This window comes from Heptranchias perlo, chromosome 10 (genome assembly GCF_035084215.1).
Source record: "Heptranchias perlo isolate sHepPer1 chromosome 10, sHepPer1.hap1, whole genome shotgun sequence".
NCBI classification, from domain to species: domain Eukaryota; kingdom Metazoa; phylum Chordata; class Chondrichthyes; order Hexanchiformes; family Hexanchidae; genus Heptranchias; species Heptranchias perlo.
Genome location: NC_090334.1, coordinates 58,674,952 through 58,697,534, shown reverse-complemented (window position 1 = coordinate 58,697,534; position 22,583 = coordinate 58,674,952). Strand labels below are relative to the sequence as shown.

The window sequence follows — 22,583 nt, the reverse complement described above, 5'->3', positions numbered from 1 at the left end:
TTTGGTTAACTAGAGGCAGTCAAACAGAATGCTATTTGGAACAATATTAAAGATTGAAGCAAACTCAGAGCATGATGGTGCATAACACTCAAGAAGCTCGACACCATCCAGGACAAAGCAGCCCGCTGGTTGGCACCCCATTAACCACCCTAAACATTCACTCCCTTCACCATCGGCGTGCTGTGGCTGCAGTGTGTACCATCCACAGGATGCACTGCAGCAACTTGCCAAGGCTTCTTTGACAGCACCTCCCAAACCCACGACCTCTACCACCTGGAAGGACAAAGGCAGCAGACACATGGGAGCAACACCACCTGCACGTTCCCCTCCAAGTCACACACCATCCCGACTTGGAAATATATCGCCGTTCCTTCATCATCTCTGGGTCAAAATCCTGGAACTCCCTTCCTAACAGCACTGTGGGAGAACCTTCACCACACGGGCTGCAGCGGTTCAAGGCGGCGGCTCACCACCACCTTCTCAAGGGCAATTAAGGATGGGCAATAAATGCCGGCCTTGCCAGCGACGCCCACATCCCGTGAACGAATAAAAAAGAAATAAATAAATAAATAAATGCTGGCCTTGCCAGCGACGCCCACATCCCATGAGCGAATAAAAAAAAATTGGACCTCTCAAATATTAGAATCACTATCAAAACTGTTGCAGAATTGTGTTTAGTTTCAATTCCTGCCACATTAAAGGAAATACCCACATTATTTTTTTTAAGCCAGAGCAAAAATGGTTCAAAATTATACACCTTTCAGAGTAATTACGAGATACAGAAAAATTCCATTATTTTTAAGAGATTTGCACTATGCATTCTATAAGCAGAACTACTTTGCAATTGTTAAATTTCAGACCCCACAAATGTCCACCAAGTTAACAGACTCTTCTGAAGTAAACAGTGTTAGAAGCTAGATTTTAAACTGCCCGTCCCATCTTTGAACACTAGTCTAACTGATCAGATCACTAAAGTCAGCTTTCAGCGATATTTACCATAACTTCAGATTTTTTTTTTCAGGCTAGTGGATCAGTAAAACCTGATTCTCTCCCCATTTTTGGAACCTCCCTAATTTTTCCCTATTCACACTGAAGATCAGGTCCCAAGATACAGCACTTCATTTTCAGAATGCCCTCACACACAGAGTGCTGTGCATAACACATATTGCATGCAATATGCATGATAACATCACAAGAATGACACACATGCATCTTGGGACCTGGTGTTTCAGCACCAAATTCAATCGAGAATTGTCTTCAGTTCAAAGTGAATACATTTAGATAATGCAACTTGCTTCAACAAACCACAATATGTTTACAGAAGAGGATTAGGTATATAATTTGGCATGCTTTCTGCAACTATAGTTCAAGCCAAATAGGAATTGGTTACGTTTACAATTATAACTTTATAAAAAAAATTTTAACTTTTGGAGCGATCATTCAAATGGTGTCATGAACTATGTAAATAAACATAGTTTGTCAGTTAGTTTAAACATGTCTTTTCTAGTCCTTTGCTTGTTGAGTTTTAGCAATCTTCCAAATAAAAATTGATTTTTACAGAAATACTTTGAAATCACCCAGGTTTTTTTTTTGAGTTCCAAATTTATTTCCTCCCTGTTTATGACACTGTTGAACCTGGCACTAGAGGTACACCAGGCCAGCAGGGATTTACTTTCTGCCTCTTCAGAGGAGAATCTGCCAAAGATACCATGGCTGAGAAATACAGAACATGATGTAAAGTATCAGTAAGGCACTCTATAACACTGTAGCACAGTTTATTAGTGTATTCAGTGTTGGCAAAAAGCACTTAAAGCATAGCGGGCCTGATAAGTTATAGTGAGGATAACCGAAGGATCAATATGCCATAAGCACAGTTGACCTCTGATCTGTTTCTTGGTATCTTTCCAATTCTTTTTAAACATACTTAAATCATTTCCTCATATTAAAAAAATAACCACATAAATAAATAAATAAAATAAATCCACTGGCTTAAAAATATTCAGGATGTTCAAAGCATCAGCAGATACTTTGACCCATACACTAGAAAGTGTTTAAGCTCTATTTTAAACACCGCTTGAAGCCTTTCATAGAAACTTGCAACGGAAAGTTAGGATGTTATCCTCTGTGGATCTCAGTAGGTTTCTCACTGCAGAGTCCACAGTTTATCATGTATGAGCATGACGAGATCAACCAGCAACCAAACAAATGGACCAGCCTGTTATTTTACAATAACCTGGAGTTCTGTTGAATTGCACAGATGTGCCCGGGCACGCTCAAGCACAGCAGAAGGTGTTAACAAACACAGCAAAAGAAGTTAGCAAATATACATTTTTGATTTAACTGGATACTCTCCATTCCATTAAAAGAGTTATTCACTGCAAGATGTCCACAACTTTGGAGGTTTCTGTTGTCTGCCCTGATAATTAGTATAGGTTGATCATGTTGGCCTCACATGAGGAACATATCATAGATGATTTAAAATAAAGAATCCATTGTAATTATTAAAAGTAACTAGGCTGGCAGTATAGACCATTTGAACACTATGGTGCCACAAAGTTGTGGAACTTTTGGCCTGTGCCCACAATTGCTCCAAACCTCTGAATTCCACAACTTTCCTGCCTTGCTGAGAAGCTGCAGAGATGAATCCAAGAAAATTATTCTCTGTGTTTCCTCCTGCATCTCCTGGGGGCAAGTTGCCCATGCAGCCTCTTGACTACAGGTGACACATTACGAGTAGAGACACCACTGGGGAAAGGGCTAAAAAGCGACTAAAGGTTGGATAGCCTTCATAAGATAATGAAGGGCCACTGCATTCAAAAATCAGCCAAATGTTCCATTTTTCATATTTTCACATACAACACTTGGCAGCAATGTGCAAGGTTCAACACTGCCCACCAGGAATGCAACACTGACAATTATTCTTTATCAAAGTCCTGATAACAAACCCTGGCATTAATCTGCTAAATGAAAATGCTGCACTGATTGTTTTTACTGTATAAATAAGATGCCTCACCTCTCTCAGCTCTAATCTCTGTGCAACAGCTTCCAAGCATTCTTGACCCGTGCTTTCAACAGAAAGGGTGAATTCCAGAAATCCATTATCCAGCAGCTGAATCCGTACAACCAAACAGCTCTTACTGGAGACAGTATATCTTCGTGTTCTTTTTAATTTTATCCCAAAAGGCAATGGCATGGCAAAATAAAGTTAATTTAAATTTCTTGTACTTTTTCCTCTCACTCTGCTTGTAAATTTGATTTCTACTGTACATACAGAAGTCAACCAGCAGCTAATAGCAGAAGATTTATCCACTTGCGTCTGGGAAGCATTGCCCTGCAAAACAAAAAGCGGTGGATGAATAGCTACAAGTGCAGACTTCCTCATTCCCTCAAGGAAATACTATTTCAAATACAAACGAGATAAGCCTCTAACTTTATAGGAGAAAACTTATCCCTTTAAGAACTTTCACATCTAGTGAGAATTATCAATGCTAGACTTACTTTACAGACTTGAAAATCACACTTGGCAAAGATCTGTGCTATGCAATGTTTAAATTACACAAGTTTTCTAATATCAAAACTTCACATAAGTTCAGCCACGATCCAGGCATCGAGACTGCATCTAAACTTAACAAATTAAGTGCACTGCAACTATTTTTCACAATAAAGTATTGCAATTGGCCACAAGCCCGTACGTGAAAAGACAGACAGCTGATTGAGGAGCTCCATTTCCCATACGACAATACTAATTATAAAATCAATTCAATTCATACATGCAAAGTCAAAGTCTGCATACACATATACATTTCAAATGTAACAGAGCAGTACAGGAAGTAGAGCTCCTTGCTGAAATACCAGTAGTAGGTATTTCTTAGACAACTAAAACGATGAGCGTGTAAGAATTGTCAAAGCAACGGAGTCCAGAAAGAGAAAAAGACTCGAAAGGACAAACATGCAAAGAACTAAAATAGGATCATATAAACGCAAGAGGTAGAATTAATCTTTCTTACATCATTTAAGAAAAACTCAAATATGACTAAGTTAATGTTAATCATATTCACTTTAGCACGAACTTGGTAGTGTAAACAAGGTTTACATGTACATTAAAAAAAAACTACTGTATACCATTACCATAGTATTTCACCATTTTAACATGATTTAATAAAGCCAAAAGGTGCCAATAACCAACCTATTCACTTTTCGTTATATAGCTGATTTTATATTATTTTTAATTCAAATTCTGGGTGACCACTGTCCATAAACTGCCTGCCAGTATTAAGTATGTTTTCCAGTGGCAGGCACACAGACTCAGGTAAAACTCTGCAATCAACAATTATCCAATAAGAACAAAATTTGATCAAGCATACATACAATGTGTAGAATATTCACAAACAGCTTTTACTTAAGTTTGACATCTAGTGTTTACTACAAGTCTGTTATGAAAAATATGTTGCACAGATGTTTTATCCACACAATGTGGGGATGCTCATACAGGGGGCGGGGGGTTGCATCAACTTCCAGCTAGCAGTAACAGTTATACTAGTCTGTGGACTAGAGAGAATTCTTTCCTTAGTGGGTAGGCTCAGATCTGCAGGAACTATGAGGCCTGTCATGTTCTCTGTGTCTTTCTGGGCAACAATCCAGAAAGCCACACAATGAGGAATCAAGCCCAAAAATATGTGCAGCAGTGTACCCTTCTGGCCCAGCCCATTCAGCATTCATTCTCCTCGAAGCGATAGAATTTGTGGACCAAGTACGAAGTGTGATCATGAGCTGGCATTCGCACATTCTGCTGCAGATGGTGGTTCTCCACATTCCTCTTATCGGGTGGCTTATGTCTTTCTCTCAGCCTTCAAGGCTTTTGTGTTGTCTTTTGACCTGGAAGCAAACATGGTACAAAGTGTGTTTGTAGGGATTTATCGGGTAGTGATGGGGGAGAATCTGCTAATGGAGTTTTGAGCATAGTTGGTTCTTCGGAGAAATGTTTAATTTGGCAAGAGAGGAACAGGTCATACTAGGTGAGGTGGAATTTGTTGGCAGTTGCTAAACCAGCATTATCTGGCCTAAGAAGCTGACCTAGTCTGGTGATGCTTTGATCGTGCCAAGTTCAGAACCCACCCATGGGAGCTTCCCATTACTCCAGGATGAGGGGAAAGGACTAATGCCCTGAGGAAGTTTCAAAAAGAGATGCAGACCACTTTCCAGGTAGATACCATTATTACTGGATGCTTCTGATTTTTGGGGTCGACTGAATAAAGGTTGTATAAGCCTGCCACTTCCAACAATTTATATTACATAGGTGAGCAGCCTCCAGCCTCCACAGACCTGTGTTAGAGAGCCAAGCAGGGTATTCCAAAAAAAACTTAATGGCCCCTCAAACCCTCCCCCACCCCTTGATCTTATATCAATGAACCCCACCAGCAATCCTAATGGAAACTAGCTGCCAAGCCCAAATTTCCTCATTGGCCTCCGCTCTACTAATCAGTTTTAGAACAGAGATCTTGATGGTCTAATGATAGCCGCTTTGCCTCGGGATATCTCATTCTCAAATACATTGAAGGAACTGCACTTCCTCCAAGTCGTCGTGCTGGCTTAAAGGGGACCTCACTTTGGCACAATACTAATTCTAACTTCCCCTCCCCCATCTCTTTGGCTTGGCCGCTCACCTTGCCTGCTCTCTGGCTGGCCATAATTACGCTGCCAATCATTGCTTCCCACCACCCTTTGGACCCCTCTGCCTGGTGACAGTCATTTTGGAACCTGGCACTCCTACCCCACTGATGGAATTTTCTGGCTATGTACCCTACTCCCCACCCTTATCCCTTTCACCCATGCACCCCCCATCCTCCTCCCCCTTTCCTCATTATTGTCTTTCCCTCCCTCTGCCACATGCCACATGCCCCCTGCTGCTCCTTGATGCTTCGTCAACCCCTCTCCCCCTCTAACACAATTCTATCTTCCCTCCTCTACCCCTTCCGCTCTACCGCATCCTCTCCTCTATCCCATTCGCATTTGGACTTAACTCCAAAGCAATGGTCCTCCTGCCTGTCAGAGAGCAGGAGGACCAGGAAGGAAGTGGCAGGTTATGGCTCAGATGGTGCCCGTGGTGATAGGGTTACGAAGGTGGACTAAATATTTTTTGGCGTGCAATGATTTATGTAGGAATGCAGCTGTTTATTGCTTACGCAATCCCGTTCTTGGATGGTGAGCAATGTGGCAGGAGAAGTACTAGTATCGTACATATTTTGAATTGTTGGATTTAACAGAAGATACATTAAACAGTGAATGTGTTCCAATCTGACATGGAAAAATTTAAAAAGAACCAAGGCATTTACTGTGTATATTAGAATAGCACTAACTGAACATTATGGGCTACATTTGGATTGCAACAGAGTCAAATTACTCCGATGAACTATATCAAATGATCCTGTCAAACATGATTAAAACATTTAAGATACTTGTACATTTCTCATGGCATTTCTTGTTCTCCACGAAGCAGAAGTCTGTGAACAGCAAGGCAGATTTGTGGCAGGGTGGGAAGCGAATGGCAGGCAAGGGCAGAAGGACCAGGAAGAAAGTGGCAGGTTATGGCTCAGGTGGTGCCCATGGTGATGGGGTCAAAAAGGTGTACATGTGCAAGAGAAACAGCTGTAGAGGTAAGTTAGAACTCAACTCTGTTTCCCTAGGTTTCCTGGACCAGCTGTGGATATGGAAATAGGTAAAAGTAATGGCAGTTGAAACGGAGCCGTTTCCTACTACTTGATTCGTCCGTCAGAAAACTGGGTCACAAGCCTACATTGAACCAACTGGAAAACCTAAGACCAGGCTGCAGACATAAAATGTTGATAGATGCTTCAATTTTCCATTTTTATTTTGGTATAGCCATGCTAAAAATACAGCTCTTAAGAATTAATTTTCTTAATGCAGCAACATACATACGTTTTAATAATTTATTTATTTCCAGATCAATTTTTCTTTAAACTGAATTCAAATTCTCAAACTGGTATGGTGGGATTTGATCTCATTCTCTGGGTGCACATCAACATAAAAGTGGCAGTATAACTCTGAAGATTATGGAGTACACTAAAGCCCTGAGGTAGGAGACCCTTTCCCCCTCCAGAGGCTGTCTTTCAATGATTTGATCTCCCAAAGAATGTAGTACAAGCCATCCTAATTCTTTCTTGAAGCCATTTTTATATTATTTGCTTCAATGTGAACGTGAGAACACACACACACAAAACAAACACACACACACACACAACATACACAACACACACACAACATACACAACACACACACAACATACACAACACACAAACAAACAAAACATACACACACACAAACAAACAAAACATACACACACACACAAACAAACAAAACATACACACACACACAAACAAACAAAACATACACACACACACACAAACAAAACATACACACACACACAAACAAACAAAACATACACACACACACAAACAAACAAAACATACACACACACACAAACAAAACATACACACACAAACAAACAAAACATACACACACACACACAAACAAACAAAACATACACACACACACACAAACAAACAAAACATACACACACACACACAAACAAACAAAACATACACACACAAACAAACAAAACATACACACACAAACAAACAAAACATACACACACAAACAAACAAAACATACACACACAAACAAACAAAACATACACACACAAACAAACAAAACATACACACACAAACAAACAAAACATACACACACAAACAAACAAAACATACACACACAAACAAACAAAACATACACACACAAACAAACAAAACATACACACACAAACAAACAAAACATACACACACAAACAAACAAACAAAACATACACACACACACAAACAAAACATACACACACAAACAAACAAAACATACACACACAAACAAACAAAACATACACACACAAACAAACAAAACATACACACACAAACAAACAAAACATACACACACAAACAAAACATACACACACAAACAAACAAAACATACACACACAAACAAACAAAACATACACACACAAACAAAACATACACACACAAACAAAACATACACACACAAACAAAACATACACACACAAACAAAACATACACACACAAACAAAACATACACACACAAACAAAACATACACACACAAACAAAACATACACACACAAACAAAACATACACACACAAACAAAACATACACACACAAACAAAACATACACACACAAACAAAACATACACACACAAACAAAACATACACACACAAACAAAACATACACACACAAACAAAACATACACACACAACTATATATATATATATATATCTTTGTGAAATAGTCCTGCCTATTTATTGCTAAATTATGCTCCCTCATTTTTGAACCCTTCATAAGTGTGAAAAATTTGTCTGGATTAACTAAAAGTCCCTTTGTAATTTTCAAAAGTATGATGCAGTCACCTCAAAGTCTCTATTCTGAAAGGAACAATCTCAACATTCTTAACTTCTCCTCCACCAGCTTAGCGGCCTTGTGTTGCATTCTCTCAAAAGATATTATCTATCATTCCTACACATGCTACAAACTCTAGGCGATAACTCATACAACATCAACTCTCATTATTTGCATTCTATCTTGTGTTAATATAATGCAGTGTACTGCTCATTTTTTTTTACGGTAGGCATACACTAGGCTGATGGTTTCAATAGTTTTTGCACAAGAGTCAAATTCCTTTCCTGCATGATAGACCCATCCAACACCCCAAAATTCCTTTCCTACAAAATAGTCCCATTAAACACAACCGTACTATTTTGGCATATCAACTGGTTTTCCCCCCAAAAAGATCCAAATCTTTCTAAAGCTAGTTGAAAGAAAAAGAAACTCTATTTATGCAGTATTAATCACATCTTTTATAAATACCCCAAAGCAATTCATATAACACATTACTTTGAAGTGCACTGACTGTTGCTATGTATTGGTTTTCATTATTTCTTTGGCAGTCCCTCAGGATCGAGGATGACTTGCTTCCACTCCAGGAGGGTGGGTTCTGCAGTGGCTGAACAGTCCAATCCTGGAACCGCAGACTCTGCCACAGGTGGGGCAGGTAGTGTATAATAAAGCGTGTGGGTGAGATGCTCTGGATTCTGTGTGCGCTTTCCGCTGCTTACGGTTGGCCTCCACGCACTCCATTCGGTAACACTCGAGGGGATTGGTGCCTTCGCAGATGCTTCTTCTCCAGTTTGGGTGTTCTAGGGCAAGCGATTCCCATGTGTTGGTGGGGATGTTGCATTTTTTTAGGGAGACTTTGAGAGTGTCCTCACAGTTTCCTCTGCCCTCCTAGTGAAGCTCGGAGTAGAGCACTTGTTTAGGGAATCTTGTGTCGGGCATGCGGACAATGTGGCCCGCCCATCGCAGCATGTTGAGCGTGACCAGTGCCTCGATACTGGGGATGTTAGCCTGGGAGAGAACACTCACGTTGGTACGCCTATTCTGCCATTGGATTTGCAGGATTTTGCGGAGGCAATGTTGGTGATATCTCTCCAGGGATTTGAGGTGTCTGCTGTACATCGTCCATGTTTCTGATGCATACAGGAGGGCGGGGATCACGGCTGCTCTGTAGACCACGAGCTTGGTGCTGGATTTGAGGTCTCGGTCTTCGAACACTCTGTTCCTCAAGTGTCCGAAGGCTACACTGGCGCATTGGAGTCGATGTTGAATTTCATCGTCGATGTCTGCTCGTGCCGAGGGGAGGCTCCTGAGGTATGGGAAATGATCCACGCTGTCCCGAGGCTCACCGTGGACCTTGGTGGGCGGGGGGCAGTGTTGTGTGGCAGGAGCGGGCTGGTAGAGGACCTTTGTTTACCGTATGTTTAGCCTGAGGCCCATTCTCTCATATGCCTCGGTGAATGCGTCGACAATGGTTTATAACTCGGCCTCTGAGTGTGCACACACGCAGGCGTCGTCTGCGTACTGCAGCTCGATGACAGAAGTTGGAGTGGTCTTGGTTCTGGCCTGGAGGCGAAGGTTGAACGGTTTCCCGTTTGTCCTGTAGGTTAACTCCACTCCGGCGGGGAGCTTCAAGGTGATGGGGTGGAGCGTTGCAGCGAGGAAGATGGAGAAGAGCATTGGTGCGATGACGCAGCCCTGCTTGACCCCAGTTTGCACTCATATTGGGTCCGTGGTGGAGCCGTTGGTGAGGATCACGGCTTGCACGTCATTGTGGAGCAGGCGGAGGATGGTGACGAACTTCTGCGGGCAGCCGAATTTGAGGAGGATGCTCCACAATCCCTCACGGTTGAGAGTCAAAGGCCTTTGCGAGATTGAAGAAGGCCATGTACAGAGGTTGATGCTGCTCCCTGCACTTTTCCTGGACTTGTCGCACGTTAAAGATAATGTCCATTGTGCCTCTTGATGGGCGGAAGCCGCATTGAGATTCAGGCACCGGAAGGAGGCGGGTGAGGAAGATTGTCGTGATAACCTTTCCTGTGGCGGACAGTAGGGAAATCCCTCTGTAATTTCCGCAGTTGGACCTATCACCTTTCTTGAAGATGGTCACAATTACTGCGTCTGAGATCTCCCAGCATGCTCTCTTCCTTCCAGACAAGGGTGATATATTCGTGTTAAGAGTGCCTCTCCTTACCTATGCTCCAACTGTAGAATCCTCCACACACCTGGAGGTATGGCTTTCAACACACACACACACACACACACACACACACACACACACAGAGTAGGAAAGCAGAACTTCTCAGTCACAACTCCTTTCCAATTTGAAAGAAGTTTGTTATTATGGCAACCCTTGCCTCTTGTTTTTGTACCCATTTTCTACTGTGCATTCCAGCCACTTTTCTATGACCTATTAGCCAGTCATCGCCTATATTGAACCTTGTCAAATATCTAAAACAACAAAGCAGAGAAAATAATTCTAAATTCAATCAAGAAATAGTTTAGAAACAGAAACACACACAATGCTAAACAAAATACTAATTTATTAATACCAGGAGATGGAAGTAGGTGGTCTTGGTGATGGAGCGGATATGTGGTCAGAAGCTCATCTCAGGGTCAAATAGGACACCAAGGTTGCACAAGAACATGAGAAATAGGAGCAGGAGTAGGCCATGTGGCCCTTCAAGCCTGCTCCGCAATTCAATAAGATCATGGCTGATCTTTGACCTCAACTCCACTTTCCTGCCCGATCCCCATATAATCCAAAAATCTATCGATCTCAGCCTTTAATATACTCAACGACTGAGCATCCACAGCCCTCTGGGGTAGAGAATTCTAAAGATTCACAACCCTCTGAATGAAGAAATTTCTCATCTCAGTCCTAAATGGCTGACCCCTTATCCAGAGACTATGCCCCCTAGTTCTAGATTCTCCAGCCAGGGAAAACAGCATCAACCCTGTCAAGCCCTCTCAGAATCTTATATGTTTCAATGAGATCACCTCTCATTCTTCTAAACTCCAGAGAGTATAGGCCTATTCTACTCAATCTCTCATCATGGACAACCCTCTCATCCCAGGAATCAATCCAGTGAACCATCAATGCACCACCCCCAAGGCAAGTATATCCTTCCTTAAGTAAGGAGACCAAAACTGCACACATTACTCCAGGTGCGGTCTCAGCAAAGCCCTGTATAATTGTAGCAAGACTTCCTTACTCTTATACTCCAATCCCCTTGAAATAAAGGCCAACATGCCATTTGCCTTCCTAATTGCTTGCTGTACCTTCATGTTAACTTTGTGTTTTGTGTACAAGGACACCCAGATCCCTCTGAACACCAACATTTAATATTTTCTAACCATTTAAAAAAAATTCTGTTTTCAATTCTTCCCCACATTATACTCCGTCTGCCACCTTCTTGCCCATTCATTTAACTGGTCTATAATCCCTTTGTAGACTATTTGTGTCCTCCTCACAGCTTACTTTCCCACCCACCTTTGTATCGTCAGCAAACTTGGATACACTACACTCGGTCACTTCATCTAAGTCATTAATACAGATTGTAAATAGCTGAGACCCCAGCACTGATCGATGCGGCACCCCAATTATAACAGCCTGCCAACCTGAAAATGACCCTTTTATTCCTACTCTCTGTTTTCTGTCCATTAACCAATCCTCTATCCTTGTTAACATATTACCCCCAACCCCAGGAGCCCTTATCTTGTGTAACAACCTTTCGTGTGGCACCTCAGAGTCATAGAGTTATACAGCACGGATAGAGGCCCTTCGGCCCATCGTGTCCGCGCCGGCCATCAAGCCCTGTCTACTCTAATCCCATATTCCAGCATTTGGTCCGTAGCCTTGTATGCTATGGCATTTCAAGTGCTCATCCAAATGCTTCTTGAATGTTGTGAGGGTTCCTGCCTCCACAACCCTTTCAGGCAGTGAGTTCCAGACTCCAACCACCCTCTGGGTGAAAAAGTTCTTTCTCAAATCCCCTCTAAACCTCCCGCCTTTTACCTTGAATCTATGTCCCCTTGTTATAGAACCCTCAACGAAGGGAAAAAGCTCCTTAGTATCCATCCTATCTGTGCCCCTCATAATTTTGTACACCTCAATCATGTCCCCCCTCAGCCTCCTCTGCTCCAAGGAAAACAAACCCAATCTTCCCAGTCTCTCTTCATAGCTGAAGCGCTCCAGCCCTGGTAACATCCTGGTGAATCTCCTCTGCACCCTCTCCAAAGCGATCACATCCTTCCTGTAGTGTGGCGACCAGAACTGCACAGTACTCCAGCTGTGGCCTAACCAGTGTTTTATACAGCTCCATCATAACCTCCTTGCTCTTATATTCTATGCCTCGGCTAATAAAGGCAAGTATCCCATATGCCTTCTTTACCACCTTATCTACCTGTTCCGCCGCCTTCAGGGATCTGTGAACTTGCACACCAAGATCCCTCTGACCCTCTGTCTTGCCTAGGGTCCTCCCATTCATTGTGTATTCCCTTTCCTTGTTAGTCCCTCCAAAGTGCATCACCTCGCACTTTTCCGGGTTAAATTCCATTTGCCACTGTTCCGCCCATCTGACCAACCCATCTATATCGTCCTGCAGACTGAGGCTATCTTCCTCGCTATTTACCACCCTACCAATTTTTGTATCATCAGCGAACTTACTGATCATACCTTTTACATTCATATCCAAGTCATTAATGTAGATTACAAACAGCAAGGAACCCAGCACCGATCCCTGTGGTACCCCACTGGCCACAGGCTTCCAGTCACAAAAACAACCTTCGACCATCACCCTCTGCCTTCTGCCACTAAGCCAGTTTTGTATCCAAAGTGCCAAGGCACCCTGGATTCCATGGGCTCGTACCTTCTTGACCAGTCTCCTGTGGGGGACTTTATCGAAGGCCTTACTGAAATCCATGTATACCACATCCACTGCGTTACCCTCATCCACACGCCTAGTCACCCCCTCAAAAAATTCAATCAAATTAGTCAGACATGATCTTCCCTTGACAAAGCCATGTTGACTATCCCTGATTAATCCTTGCTTCTCCAAGTGGAGACTAATTTTGTCCTTCAGAATTTTTTCCAATAATTTTCCTACCACTGATGTTAGGCTCACTGGCCTGTCGTTCCCCGGTTTTTCCCTACTCCCCTTCTTGAATAATGGTACTACATTAGCGGTTCTCCAGTCCTCTGACACATCCCCTGTGGCCAGAGAGGTTCTGAATATATGTGTTAGAGCCCCCGCAATCTCCTCCTTTGCCTCACACAGTAGCCTGGGATACATTTCGTCCGGGCCTGGGGATTTATCCATTTTTAGGCCTGCTAAAACCGCCAATACCTCCTCCCGCTCGATGTTAATATGTTCGAGTATATCACAGTCCCCCTGCCGTATTTCTATGTCTACGTCGTCCTTCTCCATAGTGAAAACAGATGCAAAAAATTCATTTAGAACCCCTCCTACATCTGCCGGCTCCACACACAGAATGCCATTTTTGTCCCTAATGGGCCCTATTTTTTCCCTAGTCATCCTCTTACCCTTAATGTACTTATAAAACATCTTAGGATTTTCCTTTATTTTGCTCGCCAGTGTTATTTCATGGCCCCTCCTTGATCTCCTAATTTCTTTTTTAAGTATCCCCCTGCACTTTTTGTACTCCTCTAGGGCTTCCTCCGTCTTTAGCCTTTTGTATCTGCCAAAAGCCCTCCTTTTTTTCCTAATCCATTCTCGTATATCCCCTGACATCCAAGGTTCCCTGGAGTTCTTGGAACTACCCTTGACCTTTACGGGAACATGTTGCCATTGTATGGTCTCAATCTCCCTTCTGAAAGACTCCCATTGCTCCGATGCGGATTTTCCTACAAGCAGCTGATCCCAGTCCATTTTGGCCAGATCCTGCCTTATCCTATTAAAATCGGCCTTCCCCCAATTTAGAACCTTTATTTCCGGCCCCTCCCTATCCTTTTCCATGACCACCTTAAATCTCACCGAATTATGGTCACTGTCACCAAAGTGCTCACCTACGAGCACTTCTTCCACTTGGCCGGCCACATTCCCTAGAATTAGGTCCAGTACCGCCCCCTCTCTTGTAGGACTTTCTACATGCTGGCTCAAAAAGCTCTCCTGGATGCACGTTAAGAATTTTGTACCCTCTAAGCCTTTTACACTCTGAGTATCCCAGTTAATATTGGGGAAGTTGAAATCCCCCACTATTATTACCCTATTATTTGCACAATTTTCTGAGATTTGCCTACATATCTGTTCCTCTATCTCCCCCTGACTGTTTGGGGGCCTATAGTACACTCCCATCAAAGTGCTTGCCCCCTTTTTGTTTTTAAGCTCCACCCATATGGCCTCATTAGAGGAACCTGCTAATATATCATCCCTCCTTATGGCAGTAATTGATTCTTTAATTAATATTGCGACCCCCCCTCCTCTTATACCTCCCCCTCTGTCTCGCCTGAAGATTCTGTACCCCGGAGTATTGAGCTGCCAGTCTTGCCCCTCCCTCAACCATGTCTCTGTGACAGCAACAATATCATACTCCCATGTGTTTATCAACACCTTCAGTTCATCCACCTTATTCGCAAGACTCCTTGCATTAAAATAGATGCCATCCAGCCTTGCCCTCACATATTTGCCCTGTCTTCCAAGCTGACTTGTTTTTTTCTCAATATTTGGCTGCACATCACCCCCTATTGTAGCTCCACTCTGTATCCCATCCCCCTGCCAAGTTAGTTTAAACCCCCCCCAACAGTGCTAGCAAACCTCCCCGCAAGGATATTTGTCCCGCTCTGGTTCAGGTGCAACCCGTCCGACTTGTACAAGTCCCACCTTCCCCAGAAGCAGGCCCAGTGATCCAGGAAACTGAAACCCTCCCTCCTGCACCAACTCTTTAGCCACGCATTCATCTGTTCTATCCTCCTATTTCTATACTCACTAGCCCGTGGCACTGGGAGTAATCCAGAGATTACAACCTTTGAGGTCCTGCTCTTTAATTTGCTACCTAGCTCCCTAAATTCTTGATGCAGGACCTCATCTCCCTTCCTACCTATGTCGTTGGTCCCAATGTGGACCACGACCTCTGCCTGCTCACCCTCCCCCTTGAGAATGCCCTGTAGCCGCTCAGTGACATCCATGACCCTGGCACCAGGGAGGCAACAAACCATCCTGCCAGGGAGGCAACAAACCACCTTATCGAATGCCTTTTAAAAATCCAAATATACTACATCCACTGGTTCTCCTTTATCTACCGTTAGTTACATCCTCAAAAAACTCAGATTTGTCAAACACGATTTCCCTTTCACAAAACCATGTTGACTCTGCCTAATCATATTATGATTTTCTAAGTGCCCTGTTACCACGTCATTAATAATGAATTCCAGCATTTTCCCGACAACTGATGTCAGGCTAACTGGCCTGTAGTTCCCTGTTTTCTCTCTCCCTCCTTTCTTGAGTGGTGCTACATTTGCTTCCTTCCAATCCACTGGGACTGTTCTAGAATCTAGCGAATTTTGGAAGATTACAATCAATGCATCACCTATCTCTGCAGCCACCTCTTTTAGAACCCTAGGATGTAGGCCATCAGGTCGAGGGGATTTGTCGGCTTTTAGTCCCATTAATTTCTCCAGTACTTTTTCTTTACTAATATTAATTACTTAAAGTTCCTCACTCTCATTAGGTTCCCCACTATTTCTGGTATTTTTTTTGTGTCTTCCACTGTGAAGACAGATACAAAATATTTGTTTAACATCTGTGCCATTTCCTTATTCCCCATTGTAATTTCTCAGCCTCTAAGGGACCCACGTTTACTTTTGCTACTCTCTTCCTTTTTACATATTTATAGAAACTCTTACAATCTGTTTTTATATTTCTTGCTAGTTTACTCTCATTCTATTTTCTCCCCCTCTCAATTTTTTGGTCACCCTTTGCTGGTTTCTAAAACTCTCCTAATCCTCAGGCTTACTACTCTTCTTGGCAACATTACAAGCCTCTTCTTTTAATCTAATACTATCCATAACTTCATTAATTAGCCACGGATGGATCACTTTTCCCGTGGTCTGGTTCAGCCTCAGACGGTGGCCAAAGAGAGGGATGAAGTCAGTGGGTAGGGAACGCAGTTTGTGGCAGGGACCAAAGAGAATGGCTTTGATCTTCCCAATATGTAGTTGGAAACAGCAATAAACATTCTATACCCCCAATTATTAAGCATGCTTCAGATTTAAATCAGTTCCAGGTGTTCAGGTCTGGTTCCTTAGGGACTTTCTTAGAATTCCAAAGGATAGGAAAACTTTCTGCCTGCCTCCGAAACCTAGTAACATGTATGCTTGCTATTTCCCTGCTGAGATACACAAGGAAAAAGAAGAGAACGGAGGATGGGATCTGATCAAGGGCCCAGGAAAACACCACAAGGGTGTTATACTGATGGCAAGCACAATCACCATGTATACAGTCCCTCATCTGATCCACATTGTTGAGCAACTCACTCTTGACCTTGTTAACATACACAAAAAAAGTCAGAGAATCATTGAAGCTGCCTTCATCGGAGAACTTTTAAATCAGTCAGTCATGTCTGAATTGTTACTCACAGATCCCTGTGGGAAGGTTGCTGCAATGCTTGAACAATGGTTCTGCGACTCTATATAAAAGGTTTGGGAAATATTGCAAGTGAAGCTTCTTATAATAGAAAAAATACTCCAATATGTTGTTGTCATGGAGATTATTGCTTTGCTGTCAGATCACGTGCAAAGTGTCCAAAGTAAATCAACCTCACAATACTGCATCTCTACACATATTATGTATCATCAGAACAAAACTATTGTAAAGTGGGATTTGCTTGCGTTGTTTGGAAACAGCGTCTGATGAAAAGAAATTCCGATACTGAAAATGGTCAAAGGAAGAAAGTATCACTATGGAAACAGCTTGGACTGTTCTACACAAATAATTCAAATGGGAAAATGCGTGTTTATTAAAAGCATGCACACTATTTCTTCATAAAGGTCATCTCTGCTCTAATCATCAAAGAAGCCACCAATAGCTACAGGCTGCATATGGGACAGAGTGGCAGGGAAAACGTCATCCTCAGTGGCTCCCTTCCCATCTCCCAATAACGCATACTGCTCCATACCCCCTCGCTCCCATTGTGCCCCCTACCCCTTCAATATCCCACTACTATCCCTTCCTACCAACTCCTTACTTTCACCATTACCCCTATCTCTTTACCTCTGAACCATGCTCAACACTGTATCCTCCTCTCTCCCTTGCTCTGTTATCATTCACCTCAATCCTCCATCCACTTACCCCCCATTTGCACTCACTCCCTCCAAAGGTGGATGGCAAAAGGCCAGAGACCCCTTCACCCTCAACATTTCTCTGCTGCCCTCAAATTCCAACCCTTCTTGTTTCCCTCAAAGAAGCTTCATTTGTATTTAAAATTCAACTTTAAAAAAAAATCAAATTGAAGAAATTGCCTGTCTACCTTTCTCTCTGTGTTGCTTTTTCTCTCTTCATGCCCCCTGTCTCATACATGTTAGAAATTAGAATTAGCTGATGTTTAGGTTTTAAATTAGTTATTTCATAAAATTGTAATTGTATCAAACTAACCACTGCACAACATAATCCTCGCTGGAAAGTTTTCTTGTGTTGCAAATTCCGTCATGTTCACAGCTAACATAGCAACAACAACTTACATTTATATAGTACCTTTAACGTAGTAAAACGAATTGGAGGAGCTCAGAGATCTCAGATCTATGTAAACATATACACACAAACACCACAAGCTCTCCTCTTGTCTTTCACCATGCATTAAGAGTATAAGAATTGTACCAAATAGGCAATGGCTTATACTTTCTACCATTCAGAGAAAAATATACAGAACATTTTAAAAATAGTTTTATTTTAAGTGAACATGAAAAATATTTAATGCTAAAAAGTCACAATACGATAAAGGATTACCCAAAGCAAAAATAATACTAGATTACCCATGTTAAAGCACAACAATCTATGATTTTATTTTTTTATTCCCATATGTGCTTAGTGTGCAAATAAACCACTTTTAGGGCTGTCGATTTCTAACCATTTTTACAGTACTTTTTCCTTCCTTTAAATAAAATCAACCAACCAATAATGTACAGTATTTTCATATCATAACATGGCAATACAAGAAATACTAGTCTACCTCATCCTGGATCAGAATTTTGTCAGAAAGATATATACTCGGTGCTGATTCACACAAACAGAATATAGTGAGACGAGCAATTACTTTATTTTTACTTTCAAAAGAACCATTTAGAAAAAAAGTAAGCATTAAACCAAAGCCAAATAAAAATAACTGTGCTCATAAAAGGAACACGATCTAAACAATTACATTTTTCTACAGAATATTGGGGGTGGGGGGGGGGGGAGATAAAGTCAAGTTCAGGGGGGGAAAAAGCAGTAACAGGTGCGACATTTAAAAAGAGTGTTAAACATACTGACACTGTATATTTTAGTAAACACCGCCAACAATGTTCACAATGCGATGGCTGCACAAGAGTATTCTTGGCGGAGCTCATGAAGTTTTGTGGACAGTACAGCAATCAGGCAACCTCAGCCCAAGTGCCACATAGAGTAACCCCCTCACTCATCCACCCCCCAGCCCATCTCCCCTCTTCTCATCCAAACCATACAGTTAATGCAATAAAACCAACTTTTAAAAAAAAAACCCCAATTAAACTACATCCCTCCGCCCGCCTCAATCCTCGGCCCGGGAAAGGGTCTCCATCCACCTGAAGGCTGTTTCTATTGATCATGAAGGGCCGCTGAAGATCGCAGGGTCGGCAAGTGCTCTGACGAAGGGTTAAGGGAGACAAAGGAGGGAGCGGGGGGGGGGGGCTATCCGCCCGCCACTGGTCAGTTACCTTCTTCACATGTTCCAGAAGGATCTCTCCTCGGGTAGTCCAGTCCGCTCCGCTCGCACCCCTCTCCCCGCAGTGCAATCACCCGTCAGCTCGGCACCTCCACATTCCGGACTATTGTCTCTCCGCGCGGCCCGCCTCACTCACTCACTCACAACACCAACACGCACTTCCGCCTCCCACACCCCAAGATCCTTCCGCCGCGCTACTTTCAATTCCCACACTGGCTCACCCTTTAGTTTTCACTATTACCCATTTGGTGGTGGTGGGGGGGGGGTGGCATGTTTGTTTGTTTGTAGTTGGTCTACGAAATGTTTTCATTTAAAGTTTAACCCATCGTTTCATTTTGGTTTCGTTAATTGTGTTAATCCCGCCCTCCCGATTTGTGAAGTGATACTGAGAGGTGACTGGTGTGAAGAGTCCATTACATCAGACACCTGGAATGTTATGTGCACAGAGAATGCATGGCATGGGACAGCTGGCTGTAGGGCTGAGATTGGGATCAAGCTGCTTGTCACAGACATATTTAGCTCGTTTTATTTTGCTGCTGCTCTGATCGTTCGATCCTAGCTCTTTATCAGCAGCGCACGTCGGTTGTTAAGCTTTGGTTTGAGACTGCGAGCAGTTCCGCGTCCTCGGGGATCCTTCACTACGGATTACTCGGGAGTCCACTGTACATTTTAGCCTTTGTAATTTTTTAAAACGCTAACCAGTATGGTGGCAAAGCACCTTTGTTGGTAAACACTGCAATTTGTAAATAAGGATATATAAAATAAAAGATGGATGGAATTGTGTTCCAAGGCTGTAACACAACTATATTTGGGACTCAGTGGGAGAGTTAATGTACCGAAGGGTTGGAATTCAGTAAGAGGGTTAATGTACTGGAAAGATGGGGTTCCATGGCAGAGTTAGTGTACTGGAGGGATGGGGTTCAATGGAAGATATATGTATATATATATATAATATGTTCACTTGTCACTCCACGATATGTGCTGTAATCAGAGCTCTGAATGTATTCCAGCCAAAAATTACAAGATTTTGTTTTCATTGAGTTTTCCCGTTCAAGGGGTACCAGTGGATTGGAAATAAGCTAATGTGGTCCCCATAAGGGTGACAAAATAGAAACAGGCAACTACATGCTTCCATTCCATGTAAAATAATGGAATCAATTATCAGGAGTGAACTTGAGGATCATCTGTATGACAATAATCTAGTTAACAGCAGTCAATATGGATCCAGAATGGGAATACCCTACCTGACCAACCTCCTTGACTACTTTGAGGAAGTGACAATCCAAGTAGACTCTGGGAAGCCCAACGACATTATGTGCCTTCACTTTTGATAAAGTTCCAGCTGGGAGGCTATTAATTAAATGGTAATGATAGTGTAATGGTTATCTTAGTAGACTAATAATCTTGAGAACATGACTTCAAATCCCACCATGGTAGTTTTAGAACTTGAATTCAGTTTTTAAAAAATCTGGAAACAAAAAGCTGGGGCTCGATTTTAGGGTCGGGTTTCCTGCGGGTTTCCAGCGGGGGGGCCCCGAAAATCCCGATATGCGGTCACGTGACCGGATCGCGCTGCGATCCCGACCACTTCCGGGTTCCCCGATGACGTGCGGGGCTGCGTGCGTGGCCCCCACTGGTGGGAATCCCGCAGGTAATTAAAGCCAGCGGGGTTCCACTTGAGAGTACTTACCTTGCTTGTTGAGGTCAGTTAATGAGCTGAATCAGCTGTCAAAAGAGGAAGTGTGGGATTTTACCTGCATCGCAGAGTGTTTCACACACTGGGGGAAACAGTCTCTCTCCAACCAGGCGTGTTGCAGCCAGCAGCCTGTGGCAGGTGCCAAGGTGCACTCCACGGGGGAGAGCCCTCACCCACGCAGGAGGCCACCACGTCACATAGGGCAACCCCTGCCCCCCACCACCCCCTGCCAAGCCAGAGGACAGACCGACACGAAACCGCAGCCCCAGTCCGAGGAACCACCCACCTACCCTGCACAACCCCTCAGACCAACACCTGCCAGATGGGTGGTGCGTGGACACCCTCGGAGGACGAACAGCATGACCAGCCCCAGCAGCCTCGCAGTCCACGCCGTCCGCCGCAGAGACGTGGAGCCCCCCAACACGGTGTTGTTGCACGCCCACCTGCACAGCAGGAGGGAGGGCTACCGCAGAGAGAGACGCATCACAGAAGGCACTACCCTCGCCACAGGGTCCACAGACCGAGGCGCAGCTCCCCGGACCTCTCCGAGCAGCAGTGCACACGGAGGCGCAGATTCGCTCGACATGTAGTCGTGGAGATCTGCAGGCTCTTTCATGCCGAGCTGCTCCTGGCTGGCCCCAGCACCAACTGCTTACCTGTCGCTGTCAAAGTCACCACTGCCCTCCACAACTTCTCCTCCGCATCCTTCCAGGGTGCAGCCGGCTACACCGCTGATGTCTCTCAGTCGTCTGCGCGGTAGAGCCCTGCAAATATACCTGCACCTACTCTGCAGTAACACGATGGGTGGCATCAGTGGTGGGTCCTCATAGTGATACCCAGGAGCGGGCATTATTGGACACAACAGACAGGATTCGCGGAGACATGGCAGTGGTGGTGCCAATATAATGTGTGCTGTTTGTTGCTCTGAAATTCAATATAGGTAACACCCATGGCAAACCCTCCGACACCCTTGTGCACCCCCTTCATGCTCACGAAACATTTGCCTTACGCTGCCTACTGCACATATGTGATGCATGCCCTGTGGCTGCAGCACAGATGGTGGCAGGTTGAGTGAGGCTGGCCGTGAGGGAGATGAACGAGAGAGTGAGTATGGGATAGAGCCATGAGATTGTATGAGGATTGGGTCGCGTGTTAGTGGCAGGATGAGTACTGGCGAGGTGAGTAGGTGGAGGTAAGATGAGGATGGGGTTTGAGTGGGTATGAGGGGTGATGTGACAGAGTAGTGTTGGCGGTGCCGAAGGAGATGTGGGGTTGGGGCAGTGTTGTGGCAGATGGAGTGTAGGGGAAAGACTTCGTGTTCTCACTGTGGCTGACCTACTGAGGTCATTGCAGCGCCTCCTGCACTGAATGCAGGTGGGCGATATGTTGGTTGCGCAGGTGATCCCCTCTGCCACCTCGAGCCAGGCCTTCTTGGTGGCAGAGGCTGGCCGCTTCCTCCCGCCCGCCGGGTGGAAGATCTCTGTCTTCGCCCTCCTCCTCACCCCATC

General features: G+C 43.7%; 1 protein-coding gene across 2 annotated transcripts in view; it reads right to left on the bottom strand.

The window, feature by feature from the left end:
- The window catches only part of ptpn21 (protein tyrosine phosphatase non-receptor type 21), a 71,101-nt gene extending 51,595 nt beyond the window's left edge, over positions 1-19,506 (bottom strand). For both annotated transcript variants that reach the window (XM_067991869.1, XM_067991870.1), the window contains exons 1-2: positions 19,372-19,506; positions 3,014-3,331 (exon numbers count right to left, since the gene is read on the bottom strand). In XM_067991869.1, the coding sequence (XP_067847970.1) occupies positions 3,014-3,193 (180 nt within the window). In that variant the 5' untranslated portion in view covers positions 3,194-3,331; positions 19,372-19,506. The remainder of the gene's footprint in view (positions 1-3,013; positions 3,332-19,371) is intronic.
- Between the last annotated feature and the right edge of the window lie 3,077 nt (positions 19,507-22,583).